We start from the raw sequence: 14,265 nt of genomic DNA, 5'->3' as shown, positions 1-14,265 counted from the left end.
GAGCCCCGGGGAGGCACTACCACCTTCCCAGAGGCGCCTGACATCAGTGGCTGCAGCTCTGTGCTGCTCCAAGGTCCCAAAAGGGTAAGGTGAGGAGCCTATTCTCAAAGGGCTCAAAAGCAGGAGGCAGTGTCCAAAGCCCCCGCCCCCACCCCCTCAGGCGTGTGTGGGGCTAGAGAGGCGTGGACACTCCACGGAGGCAGCAGAAACTCGTGTTGCCCGAATGGGAAACTCAAGCTCAGAGTGGAATAAAGCCTTGCCCAGAACCTGCAGAGCTGCCACACTCTGGGGCAGGGGTCTCTTGTTCACGTTCTCCCCTGTAATTTACAGGGTGGGTTTTGGCTGACTGTGGAAAAAACAGGCAATAATAACCTCATTTTCAGAATTAAGCCAACAGCATCTGTTCTGTGCATGGTAAAAGCGCAAGGACACAAGGCCTGCCCTGTGGGGTGTGGTGGGGGCCTGCACAGCACGTCCTCCCAGCTCTGCTGTGCAGGCCACGCAGGCCACACCAGGCGAGAGCAGGAAGCACTGACCGAGCTAAGACCGAGAAGAAGCAAGGTACCTTTCCCTGCTGGCCTTCCACAGACATCATCATCCATATTAAAATGAGACAATCTGCACAAGAGTCATGGTGCCTGTTGCCTGTTTGTTGCTCAGAAGCCTATGCAGAAGTCAAGTGACACTGTTATAAAAAATACGCAGCTGCTTCAGGGATTAATACGTAAAATAATCTTTAACTTATATAAATCAAAACTAAAAGTAGAGGGAAAGAAAGCTAAAAAGCCCATTTAAAAATTCACAGTAAATATTTCCTTATTTTATTGAACAATTAAAAAATTCTAAATTAGTACATATCTGCAAATTTATAAATGGCAATTTCAATGGAAAACAAATTTTATAAGTACCACAAAGCAGACAACAAAAATGTCTCTTTAAAAAATGAACAAGTTCAAATGTATAAGGAAATTTCAGCTCATTTTTTCTTCATTTCCTAGGGGAATGCAATTGTTTTTATGCAAAAGATGGCGCCTCCTTGAACTAGGGGACACGTCAGGCATGGACCACCACGTGGAGAGGGAGGCTAGCAGCATCTGCCCACATCCCAGCCGCCCGTGACAGAGTCTTCCACACACGTGGCTCCCAGATGAGCACCAAAGGGAGACCACAGCAGATGGATTCTGCGGACTTGAGAACCAAATCTATACAAATATTTTCAACTCTAAGTCCCCAAGAGAACATTAACATTTTTGTCTATGAAATAATTTTTCCAGCAATGAATTTTTTTGATATTCCACGAGCTAGGAGGGAACAAGCATACCTTGAAGACATATGTATTGGCATCAAATGTCACATAAACACACAACAGCTGGGAACACACATGCCATGTATGTCACCATGTGACCACAACCACAGCACATGTGAAGTGCTACAATTACTCCTCAGAGCGGTGGAATGGCAGAGGAGCTTGCATGAAAAATCAGAACATACCTGTACACCAAAGCAATTCAAAAGGACCAAGTCACCCTCAGCAAAATGACAATAATGGGAATGACTTAACCGACAGGTTTAAGTTTTTCATACTAAACTCTTTTTTTTGGTGTGCTATTGTCCGTCCCTCAATCAACAGTACTAATTTAAAAATGTGTGTTAACTGGAGCAGATAATCCTAATCTAATTCCATATTTAGAGAATCTCTTGGTAATATTAAAAAGGCACATATCAATACCTAGTGATCTGAAAAATTACATAGCATACGCTATTACATATTTTTCGTGTAGTCAGTTGTATTAACATATAACTGTGCTACTGTTAGACTTGAAATATTTATACATTGGCCTACATAAAGTACCTGGACTTTTGGAAACTTAAATACAAAAACAGTTTGACAGCTAATAAAAATAAATATTCTACCTAAAGCAGAGTATATCATTAGTGGTGGACTTCATGGGTCCAACAGGCACTGTCTGCTGGTGGCCTCTCATTGATGGAGACTGCTGCAGGATTGTGTCCCCTCTGAGTAGACACACCTGGCTATGACGATGACCCACGGGTAAGTCCTCCTGGGAGCTACCAGTGCAGCCCCTGATGCGCCCTGCCTGAGACTGCAGGCGGAGGATGACAACTGTGCGGCTTTAAGGTTCTGGATGTAACTGAGGAGATCAATAGATTGAGAGAGAACTGTCAGCATTCTGCAGGCACTTTCACCTCCACACTCGCAGTGAGCTGTATCCAGACACTTCCAGGAGTGCTGGGTCAAATCTGCATACTTCTTTCAATTTCAGGGTTTATCAGGCCACACCTCTCAGGCTGTGCACTACCCAACACTGGCTTGAGGAAGAGCCACACAGCACAGAGCAGAAACAAAAGCAGGGCCCAGTGCTGCCGCAGGGCACTATGGCCTCAGGCTGACCTGCTCTGGGAGTTTTGCTATCTAACCACTGTAAACTGTCTTGTTAAGGTGGAGAAGAGCAATGTCAGTGCCTCACTAAATGTTACAAGTGGAAAGACAGAATCTGTAGTGGGAAATGTCTTCCTACGGTTCTAAAGCCATGGTGCCTACACGCTTGCCTTCCCTTCCGTTTCTAAACCCCCTCTGGGTGGACATTACAACCCACTCAAAAGAGAAAGGGGTAAGAGGGCTGTGAGCGGTAACTCCGAAGAAAGCCTTGATTTTTTTTTGTTTTTTTTTTGAGACAGGGCCTCACTCTAGCACCCAAGCTCATGCCTGCAATTCCAGCACTTCGGGAGGCTGAGACAGGAGGACTGCTTGAGCCCAGGAGTTCAAGACCATCCTGGGCAACATGGAGAGAACCTGTCTCCACAAAAATGTTTAAAAAATTAGCTGGCGCAGTGGTGTGCGCCTGCAGTCCCAGCTACTCTGGAGGCTGAGGTGGGGGAATGGCTTGAGCCCAGGAGGTTGAGGCTGCAGTGAGATGTGACTGCGCCACCATACTACAGCCTGGGTGACAGGAGTGAGACCCTGTCTCTAAAACAGTAATAATAAAATACTTTAGCAACAAAATACCCAAGGAAAGAAGAAAGGCACAGCTGGGGCAAGCATGGTCAAGCGTGGGTAACACTGAATTTGAGGTGATGTGGGTTCCTTATATTCCTGCTTTGTATATTTTGAAAACTTCCTAAATAAAAAACTAAAGAATTATCTCTAGAAAGTGAGGTTCCATTAACACAAACCAAAAACAACAAGATCTATTTTATAGGAGGCCTAGTAGAAGATGCCTGAGAACAAAATTTATTCAGAATCTCGCACATGAGCGAGTGATGAGATACCTCTGCCGGGGCGGGGCATGATCCCACTCCTTAGGAAGGAACATTCCAGCTTCCACAGCATTAGCTTCACCAGGGAGCAGCCACCCCTGCCCACAGCAGTGCTAGCTCAAAACCACCCAAACCTAATCTGCTGTCTAGACGCCAGGGTGGGTTCCCTTAAAAACAAAAAGACAACTTTGTTAGTTCACAGCACCAGCAAGGACCGTCGTCAGGCAACACTAATGAAGGGGAGAGGAACCATCAGCTACCATATGAATACTAAGGTTTAGGAAAACGTTTTAAATGTAATCTATGCTCATTTCTCCCCACCACACAAATCCCAGGTTTATTTTTGGAGTGACAGTAAGAAAAGCAGAACCTCCCAAACAGTCCCATCCTGACCTCAGGTTCACTGCTGCGCTTCTGTCTGTCACAACATTTTCACAGGTATTTGTTAGCCAATGTAGAAAGCTGTGCCCAATGGCCCTTAAAGCATTAAGAAGGCAGGTCTGAATTGCCAGGGACAGAATGAACAACAACGATACAGACTGAAAGTTCTAGCTGCATAAGCAAAATGATGAGACTGCTGTTTAGGTATAACAAAGCTACAAAAATGGGAAACTGCCTGATGTGGTTAGCCACAAAACCCCGATGGCATCCAGGCAACACTGACGAAAAAAGGAAAACCAGCCCTTGCAAGATGCCCTCAATGGCTCAGACACCTGAGCCACGTGGTCCCTGTGCAATCACAGTAAATCCATCCAGGCAAAACATCAGAGATCTTACAATGTGAACAGGAATGAAATGTAAAGTTTCCACAAGACATTCTGGGAAGAGAATTAAACTTTAAATGTGGTATTGCACTACTAGGTAAGATCAGAAAAGAAAAACAACAAAAACCCCAACCCTATCTGTGGACTTGACAGATTCAACAGTGTCATCTAGGGCTGGCCTGAGACCGGCACTTGTGGGTGCTGAGCTGCATGGCAGTGGTTGCCCCATGACGTCCCTGGATGGACCTACCCACTCTGTGCCACAAACATCAGCCTTGACTTTCATGGTGGTTTAGACTGAGAAGCTCTCCATGTGGTACCCAGCAGGGCCCATGGCACCTGGTATGTGTTTACGGGTACGCTGGATGGGTTGGCAGGGCCACCTTGGCACACCTGCCCTTGGGACCCTTCCCACTGTCCTGGAACAGAATGATGCCCATGGTGTGTCTGGTTCTGCTTTTTTTGCAACCATATATCTTCTAATTCCCAATTAAGCTGAAGAAAAGAAAACAGCTCAAACTTACATAAGTGCATTTTAAACCAATGCCTCTCCAAGACCACTATCTACACACAGCACTATTTCTGGGTCTTAAGTCAATAATGAGGCAGTAGCCCTTTGACGCCTTTAAAAAAAAAATTGAAAAAAAAAATGACATGGTGCCTTTGGCACTGGGACAGTTCCAAGCACCCCCTCACCCCCAGCCCCAGTGCAATGGATGACTATCCCCCCAAAGTCCCAGTGGGACTCTTTTTCTCCACTTGTCTGTGCAAAAGGGTTGCTGAAGAAAAGGTTAACGTCTACGGGGGCCTTTACGGTCTCAGAGTCTCACAAGTTTGACCACAGCACATAGGAGGCCATGGCCTATGGCCATCTTTCCCAGGGTTAGGGCTGTAGAAGCATACTCAAGGTTTTGTGTAGCGTGGTGGCTGGACAAGTGAGACAAAACCTGTGTCCTAGTTAATTATAGGCAACAGGGCTCATCTTCAAAAGCAGCATCAATAGTGTAATACACATATTCTATTGAAGATCAACATGAACAGAATTGTGTAACATTCAGAATGTATAGCACCAGTTCTTACTTGAATCAAAGCATATGTCAAAAAACATAAGCTACAAAGACCAATTTATCGGTCCTCTAGGAGGACTGGCTGGAGTACTCAGATCTAAGAGTGGAGGCATAGCTTTAACGTCATTCCAAGTGAAAGGTCAAATTTTTTGACATTCAAAAAAGTATAATAAATCAGGAAATTAAAAAAAATTGAATATCTATCCATGAAATGAAAGTCACTTTCTATGTTTAAACCAAACAATTCTGAGCTCTAAACTACACAGCGTGGGTGAGTGGGTTGCCTTGTAAAGGAACCCAGAGTGGTCAAGATGGGTTTTTATCTATTTGCTCTCCGGAGTCAAATTCTTTAAATTGTTCTGTAAATCAAAAGGGACTCTTTCTCCACTTGTCTGTGCAAAAGGGTTGCTGAAGAAAAGGCTTATGTCTAGGGGGGCCTCGGTTTCAGAGTCCCATGAGTCTGACTCTGTGCTGCTGGAGTCCTCAGCCGTCGTGGGTGGGTAGCTGAGCTGCTCTAACTGGTCGATGATGTCAGAGAACTGGAAGGCCGAGCTGGACTCGGAGCGGACTGAGTAGGCTGGGAAGTTGACCATGGAGCTGGCCTCAGATTGATTGGCTGAGCTGCATGTGTGCACAGACAGCCCACCACGTAGCGGCATGTTATTGAGGGAGCTGTTTTCAGACTGGCTGTTCCTCAGTGAGCTGGTCTCAGAAGGACCCAGCAGGCGCTGCATCCGGCTGGCCTGCGCCTTCACCTCAAATAGCTCCGAGGTGTCTGAGGGGTGTGCGTTCCCATTGAAGTCACTTTCCTCCTCAAATGCAAAATCGTCTTCTGTGTTCATATCTACTGCCTCAGTGGAGTACCTGTCTGGGCTGGACTGAGCAGACCCTGGAAGCTCACACAAAGGAGAGGCCACCAGAGGCTGGGCAGAGGCCTGAGGTTCCTGTGGGACTACAGAGCCATAAGGAAAAGAAAATGCCTCAGAGCCTCCGGCAAAGAAGGAGATGTCTGCTGGGTCATCGTCTATGAACTCCTCAGATACCTGCAGCTGGGCATTTGTCAATGTGAAAGCAGGGGCCCCCCCACGACACTGCCGGTCACACCGGTGCTCCCCGCTGGAAGGAAATGAGCCTGTGGTAAAGTCATCCCCACCATTGTCATTTTTACAAGCAGCTCTGAGCTCCCTCCCGGCCCTCCCTGTGTCTAGGTGTAAGGCACTGAAACTCTGCCCCTCAGCACAGACAGAACCACAGCTGCTCACAACATGACAAAACCCGACACCTGGACCAGGCTGGAGTGCGGGGGGCCCGAGGGGCTGGGCCGATGGTGTGTTGGGGCCTCCAGCCACTGCTCCACTGCTCCTCTCTGCAGCTGGACTCTTGATGTAGGAAACCTGGGGATCTGTGAGGGAGCTGCTGCTGTCCGTAAACTCCGGCAGGCCAGCAGGGACCAGAGTGGAGGGAGAGAGCGAGTAAAAGGCATTCGCTGAAGATGGGGAGGCAGGAGTCCTCAATCCCTCGGGGAAGGAGATACTCTGGGAATCAAAGTTAAGAAAAGAAAAAAAGGATATAAAATTACAAATTACCACTAGAAGTTGCAAAGCCACCTGGCCTAACTTAGGGCATCCACACATTTCTATCACAGCTTTCATGAAAATGGGCAATTCACTAGACTTTCCCTTGTAGAACTGAAGATTTGTAAAAGTAGCATTGCAAATCAACCCAGGATCATCTGTTTACAAACCCTTACAATTCCATTTTTTTCTCTTATGACATGAAATATCCACAATAAAGAAAAGTTTTTAAAATTAAATTACAATTTTTAATTTTTTTAGAGACAGGGTCTTGCTCTGTTGCCCAGGGTGGAGTGCAGTGGTGCCATCATAGTTCAAACTCCTGGCCTCAAGTGATCCACCCATCTTGGCCTTCCAACATGCTGGGATTACAGGTACATGCCACCATGCCTGGCCAAGAAAACCTCCAACTTGCAGAACCTAATGACACGTGGTCCATGTCTTCCTGGAATCCCCTGTTACCAGGAGATTAATAGTTTTGTTGAGGGGTAAAATACAGCTGGAGAGGGAGTGAACCATTCCACTCAGCCAATAGAACCCTAAACCACAGTACTGACAGATGAGTAACAAGTCCAAGTTCTACAGTAATGCGCACTCATCTGTCAGTGATGTATCATCACCAGGGAGTTAGGACACACACCAATCCACTCATACATGTAAGGGAAGGTAGAGGGTCACTGCCTAGGATGCCCTTTGCCAATGGGAGTGGCACAAGAGTCTTGGGGTCTTCCAAAAGCACTGGAGTGGCCACAAGTCTGAGGGAGATGCAGCTCCCAAGCAGGATGAGGAAATACTGAGGGGCCAGGACCAGATGTCCAGTGGCTATGTTGCATCACCCGCTACTCCATAGGTGCCCTAACACATCCTCCCCTCATGGTTCCACACACAAGGACACGGCTGAACTCCCCCTACTCGCTAAGTGTCACTCCTCGTGTGCTATCACGGGATGCAGTCACGCTTTGAGAACATCCCTTACTATATATACACACGCCACATCGTTAAGAGTATGGTCAGACCAAAATATAACCAAACACAACTGAATAACTTTTTGTGCAATATGTACACAGGCAATATACACATGCATGTGTTACCATATGTAAAAGGTGCAAACATAACCGCACAAGGCTTAGTTACTAGGTCTTCAGAAACAAAACAGTAGGCCACAGTCCATAAGATTAACCTATTTTCAAATGCTGATCTTATCATGTCTCAATTATTCAACCATATTCAATATTCTCATGTGGCTTTTAAAATGGAATGGAAGAAAATTGAAAGCGTAAAGGTTTTATTTATTTATTTTTGAGATGAAGTTTCACTCTTGTCACTCAGGCTAGAGTGCAATGTGCCATCTTGGCTCACTGCAACCTCCACCTCTCAGGTTCAAGCAATTCTCCTGCCTCAGCCTCCCGAGTAGCTGGGATTATAGGCACCTACCACCATGCCTCACTAATTTTTGTATTTTATTAAACCTGGGGTTTCACCATGTTGGCCAAGCTGGTCTCGAACTCTTGACCTCAGGAAATCTGCCCGCCTTGACCTCCCAAAGTGCTGGTATTACAGCTGTTGAGTCACTGCGCCCGTCCTTAAAGGGAACTTTTAGATGATTTCTATTTTGACATTAAATTATTTTGAAGGCCGGGCATGGTGGCTCACGCCTGTAATCCCAGCACTTTGGGAGGCCGAGTCTGGTGGATCATGAGTTCAGGAGATCAAGACCATCCTGGCTAACATGGTGAAACCCTCTCTCCAAAAAAATACAAAAAATCAGCCAGGTGTGGTGGCGGGCACCTGTAGTCCCAGCCACTTGGGAGGCTGAGGCAGGAGAATCACTTGAACCTGGGAGGCAGAGGTTGCAATGAACCAAGATCGCACCACTGCACTCCAGCCTGGGCGACAGAGCGAGACTCCGTCTCAAAAAAAAAAGAAATTCTAATTTTGTGGTTGGGTATGGTGGCTCATGCCTGTAATCCCAACATTTTGGGAGGCTGAGGCAGAAGGATCACTTGAGCCCAGGAGTTTGAGACCAGCCTGGGTGACATGGTGAGACTCTGTCTCTACAAAAAAAATACAAAATTAGCTGGGTGTGGTGCCATGTGCCTGTCATCTCAGCTACCTGGGAGGCTGAGGTGGAAGGATCACCAGAGCCTGGGAGGTTGAGGCTGCAACGAGCTGTGATCATGCAGCCAAGATGATAGAGTGAGACCCTGCCTCCAAAAAAAAAGGAAAAAAAATCAAACTTTGTAAAGGAACAATTGAAAATACATTTCCTTTTAATTTCAATTGAATTAACAAGAAATTTCTAAAGAGGAAACATATCTAAAAGAGTTGGCCGGGCACGGTGGCTCACACCTATAATCCCAGCACTTTGGGACACTGAGGCGGGTGGATCACGAGATCAGGAGATCGAGACCATCCTGGCTAACACAGTGAAACCTCATCTCCACTAAAAAGATACAAAAAAAATTAGCCAGGCGTGGTGGCGGGCACCTGTCTACCTGCTACTTCAGAGGCTGAGGCAGGAGAATGGTGTGAACCCAGGAGGCGGAGCTTGCAGTGAGCCAAGATAGCGCCACTGCACTCCAGCCTGGGCGACAGAGCGAGACTCTGTCTCAAAAAAAAAAAAAAAAAAAAAGAGTTTAAGAAGGTTTTCATGTACCCATGGAAAAAACTGGGACCCCATGAGCTTTTTTTTTGAGACATTCTCACCCTGTTATCTAGTCTGGGGTGCAGTGGTACAATTGTGGCTCACTGCAGCCTTGAACTCCTGGGCTCAAGTGATCCTCATACCTCAGCCTCCCAAGTAGCTGGGACTATAGTTCGGTGCCACCACACCTGGCTAATTTAAAAAAAATCTTCAGATAGATGGGTCTCACTATGTTGTCCAGGCTGGTCTCAAACTCCTGGCTTCAAGCAATCCTCCAGCCTCAGCCTCTTGAGTAGTTGGGATTAAGGGTGTGAGCCACTGTGCCCAGTTCACATGACCTTTAATATAATGAGGTGCAAGTGTAGCTTCTGAAGTGCTATGACAGTATAAATGACAAACCATTAAAAAAACTGACATTGTACAGAGATAAAAGTTATAAATATGAAACTGTAGCACCATGAAGAAAAAGTTATGATATGTTATATAAAAATAGCAAGATTCTGACTAGGCACGGTGGCACATGCCTATAATCCAAGCACTTTGGGAGGCCAAGGCAGGTGTATCACTTGAGGCCAGGAGTTCGAGACCAGCCTGGCCAACATGGTGAAACCACATCTCTACTAAAAAACACAAAAATCAGCCAGGCAGCTGGGCATGGTGGCTTACGCCTGTATTCCCAGCACTTTGGGAGGCCGAGGCAGGCAGATCATGAGGTCAGGAGATCAAGACCATCCTGGCTAACACAGTGAAATGCCGTCTCTACTAAAAATACAAAAAAATTAGCCGGGCGTGGTGGCGGGCGCCTGCAGTCTCAGCTACTTGGGAGACTGAGGCAGGTGAATGGTGTGAACGCGGGAGGTGGAGTTTGCAGTGAGCCGAGATCGCACCACTGTACTCCAGCCTGGGCTACAGAGCAAGACTCTGTCTCAAAAAAAAAAAAAAAAAAAAAAAAAAAAAAATATATATATATATATATATATATATATGCTGATATATATATATGATGCATATCATATATATATGATATATATGATGCATATCATATATATGATATATATGATGCATATCATATATATGATATATATGATGCATATCGTGTATATATGATATATATGATGCATATCGTGTATATATGATATATATGATGCATATCGTATATATGATGTGTATATGATGCATATCGTATATATGATGTGTATATGATGCATATCGTATATATGATGTGTATATGATGCATATCGTATATATGATGTGTATATGATGCATATCGTATATATGATGTGTATATGATGTATATCGTATATATGATGTGTATATGATGTATATCGTATATATGATGTGTATATGATGTATATCGTATATATGATGTGTATATGATGTATATCGTATATATGATGATATATATATACATATATATATCAGCCAGGCATGGTGGTGTGTGCCTGTAATCACAGCTACTTGGGAGGCTGAGGAATGAGAATCACTTGAACCCAGGAAGCAGAGGTTGCAGTGAGCCTAGATCATGCCACTGCACTCCAGCCTGTGCAAGAGAGTAAGACTCTGTCTGGGAAAACAAAACAAAACATGCAAGATTCAATGTAAAAATATGCTTGCATGTGGAAGTTAACATGCCAACATAAAAATGGGAAGGGACTGTAGTGAAGTAGACCGAAACATGAGAAGGTCACTGATGTCCCATCACAGTGGCACGGAACAGCTGTTGTCACATTCTGGGACATTCCTGTCAAATGTTTTTGTATGAAGTGTCTGTGCGAGCTGATGTATCTTTGTTTTGATATAGTTGCAATCATGCCAAAGACACAGAGATATAAATTTGTTTCCTGCTTTTCATTTGTAACATAACAGCAAGAATTTCCCCATTTTGCTACATACTCTTTTTAAGCCATGCTTTTAGTAGTTAACAAAAAATCCTACTAAGTGAATACAGCTAAAAACGTAGTTAGTAAGTCATCTGGCACAGATGAGAGTTGTCAGGATTTTGTGGTGTATTACACACAACACTATGATGCACATCTCAACATACAGGCTTTGTCTCTCTTTTTTGAGATGGGATCTTGCCCTGTCATCCAGGCTGGAGTGTAGTGGCACTATCTTGGCCCACTGCAGCCCCGACTTCCTGGGCTCAAGCCATTCTTCCACCTCAGCTCCCTGAGTAGCTGAGACCACCCGTGCGCCACCATCATGCTCGGCTAATTTTTGTATTTTTTGTAGAGACAAGGTTTCGCCATGTTGCCCAGGCTGGTCTCGAATTCCTGGACTTAAGCAATCCTCCTGCCTTGGCCTCCCAAGGTGCTGGGATTACAGGCATGAGCCACTGCCCTGCTGGTTTTCTATTTAGGACTCCTTTCTGGAAACAGAGTCCCAGAATTAGAATTGCTGCATTAAATAATATGATTAATTTTAAGACTCTTGTTACAATACTGACAGACTATTTTCCAAAAGAGTACAGGTAACTACTATTGCCTACATTTCTAACCAGAAGAGACTAACCTGTTTTGGTAGGTCTGCAGTCAGAGCACGAATGGACATGTGAGTCTTGCTGTGTCTTCTGCAAAACAGAGAACAAGCTGTGAGAAACCAAACCCTCCCCTTCTCAGCACCTGTTTTTAAAGCACAGGCACTGTACTGTATCCATGAAGAAAACCTCACATGAAAATGTAGCTAAGAGGTATCTAACTTGAAAGGGGCAGGATAATGGAAAACAAGAATTCAAATAAAAAACAGAGGTCCCGGCCAGGCGCGGTGGCTCACGCCTGTAATCCCAGCACTTTGGGAGGCAGAGGCGGGCGGATCACGAGGTCAGGAGATCGAGACCATCCTGGCTAACACAGTGAAACTCCGTCTCCACTAAAAATACAAAAAATTAGCCGAGCGAGGTGGCGGGCGCCTGCAGTCCCAGCTACTCGGGAGGCTGAGGCAGGAGAATGGCGTGAACCCCGGGGGACAGAGCCTGCAGTGAGCCGAGATCGTGCCACTGCACTCCAGCCTGGGCGACAGCGAGACTCTGTCTCAAAAAAAAAAAAAAAAAAAAAAAACCAGAGGTCCCAAGAGAGGTAAGATTACACACCCACACTAAAGGAAAAAATTCCACATTCGGAGAAACAACAAGAATTTTCAGATTAAATGTTTACTATAGGCCGGGTGCAGTGGCTCACGCCAGTAATCCTAGCACTTTGGGAGGCCAAGGCGGGTGGATCACGAGGTCAGGAGATCAAGACCATCCTGGCTAACACTATGAAACCCCATCTCTATTAAAAATACAAAAAATTGGTTGGGTGTGGTGGTGGACGCCTGTAGTCCCAGCTACTCAGGAGGCTGAGGCAGGAGAATGGCGTGAACCCGGGAGACGGAGCTTGCAGTGAGCTGAGATTACACTGCTACACTCTAGCCTGGGTGACAGAGCAAGACTCCGTCCCGGGAGGTGGAGCTTGCAGTGAGCCAAGATCACACCATTGCACTCCAGCCTGGGTGACACAGCAAGACTCTGTCTCAAAAAAATATTTACTATACTATGTAAAAATATATATAAGCTAAGCTATACAGAAGAAAAACTAAAAATATCTCTATGTGTATACAATGTCTATATAAAAATATTACAGGCCGGGCGCGGTGGCTCATGTCTGTAATCCCAGCACTTTGGGAGGCCGAGGCGGGCAGATCATGAGGTCAGGAGATCGAGACCACCCTGGCTAAAACAGTGAAACCCCATCTCTACTAAAATACAAAAAAATTGCCAGGCGTGGTGGCAGGTGCCTGCAGTCCCAGCTACTTGGGAGGCTGAGGCAGAAGAATGGTGTGAACCTGGGAGGAGGAGCTTGCAGTGAGCGGAGATCGCGCCACTGCACTCCAGCCTGGGCGACAGAACGAGACTCCGTCTCAAAAAAAAAAACATTGAAACTGAACTCCTGTAAAAATACATGTTCATGTGTTTGAAGTGACTTTCAGTCAAGTAAAGATTAATATTTAAAATAGGCTGGGCATGGTGGCTCACATCTATAATCCCAGCACTTTGGGAGGCTGAGGTTGGAGGATTACTTGAGCCCACATGTTTGAGACCAGCCTGGGCAATATAGCAAGACCCTGTCTCTACAGAAAAAAAAAAAAAAAAAAAACCAAACTAGCCAGGGTATAGTGGTGTGCGCCTATACTCCCAGCTACTCGGGAGGCTGAGGTGGGAGGACTGCTTGAGCCCAGGAGTCTGAAGCTGCAGTGAGCTGTGATTGTGCCACTGTACTCCAGCTTAGGTGACAGAGCAAGACTCAGTCTCTCTTCTCGCTCTCTCTCCATATATATATTTAAATATTAATTTTAAAAGCACACACTTTACATCATAAAGGCCAGAGCTTACCTTTCATATGGAATTCTCTTCATTCCACTGTCTTTGAAATAATCTACTAGTTGTTTCTGAGTTCTTCCACTGTGAATAAAGATTCAGATTTTTAATAAAGAACAGTAAGTCAGCATTAATTTTTCAGAGTAAAAGACAAAAGATTTACCCATCCTCTCTCATAAATATACACACACACATATTTTATTTTTTGAGACTGAGTCTTGCTCTATTGCCCAGGGTGGAGTGCAGTGGCGCGATCTCTGCCTTGTGGGTTTAAGCGATTCTCATGCCTCAGCCTCCTGAGTAGCTGGGATTACAGGTGCCCGCTAACATGCCCAGCTAAGTTTTGTATTTTTAGTAGAGATGGGGTTTCACCATGTTGGCCAGGCTCATATCGAATTCCTGACCTCAAATTATCCACCCGCCTTGGCCTTCCAAAGTGCTGGGATTACAGGTGTGAGCCACTGGGCTCGGCCCACATACATATTTGAAAGTTATACTTTGTAGTAAGCGTAACGGAATTTGTAAGCAAAGTTTTTATTAAACCTATTTTTTTCCATTATTTTATTTCATATGCTTCCTCTAG

General features: G+C 45.4%; 1 protein-coding gene across 6 annotated transcripts in view; it reads right to left on the bottom strand.

The window, feature by feature from the left end:
• The window catches only part of FARP2 (FERM, ARH/RhoGEF and pleckstrin domain protein 2), a 152,505-nt gene that overhangs the window by 49,772 nt on the left and 88,468 nt on the right, over window positions 1-14,265 (bottom strand). For all 6 annotated transcript variants that reach the window (XM_055291246.2, XM_055291245.2, XM_063645343.1 and 3 more), the window contains 3 exons: window positions 13,698-13,766; window positions 11,840-11,897; window positions 6,393-6,645 (listed from right to left, as the gene is read on the bottom strand). In XM_055291246.2, coding sequence (XP_055147221.1) covers window positions 6,393-6,645; window positions 11,840-11,897; window positions 13,698-13,766 — 380 coding nt within the window. The remainder of the gene's footprint in view (window positions 1-6,392; window positions 6,646-11,839; window positions 11,898-13,697; window positions 13,767-14,265) is intronic.

Source organism: Symphalangus syndactylus, chromosome 8 (assembly GCF_028878055.3).
Source record: "Symphalangus syndactylus isolate Jambi chromosome 8, NHGRI_mSymSyn1-v2.1_pri, whole genome shotgun sequence".
NCBI classification, from domain to species: Eukaryota; Metazoa; Chordata; class Mammalia; order Primates; family Hylobatidae; genus Symphalangus; species Symphalangus syndactylus.
Note: the sequence above shows the minus strand (reverse complement) of the source record. Positions and strands in the feature narration are given on the sequence as shown.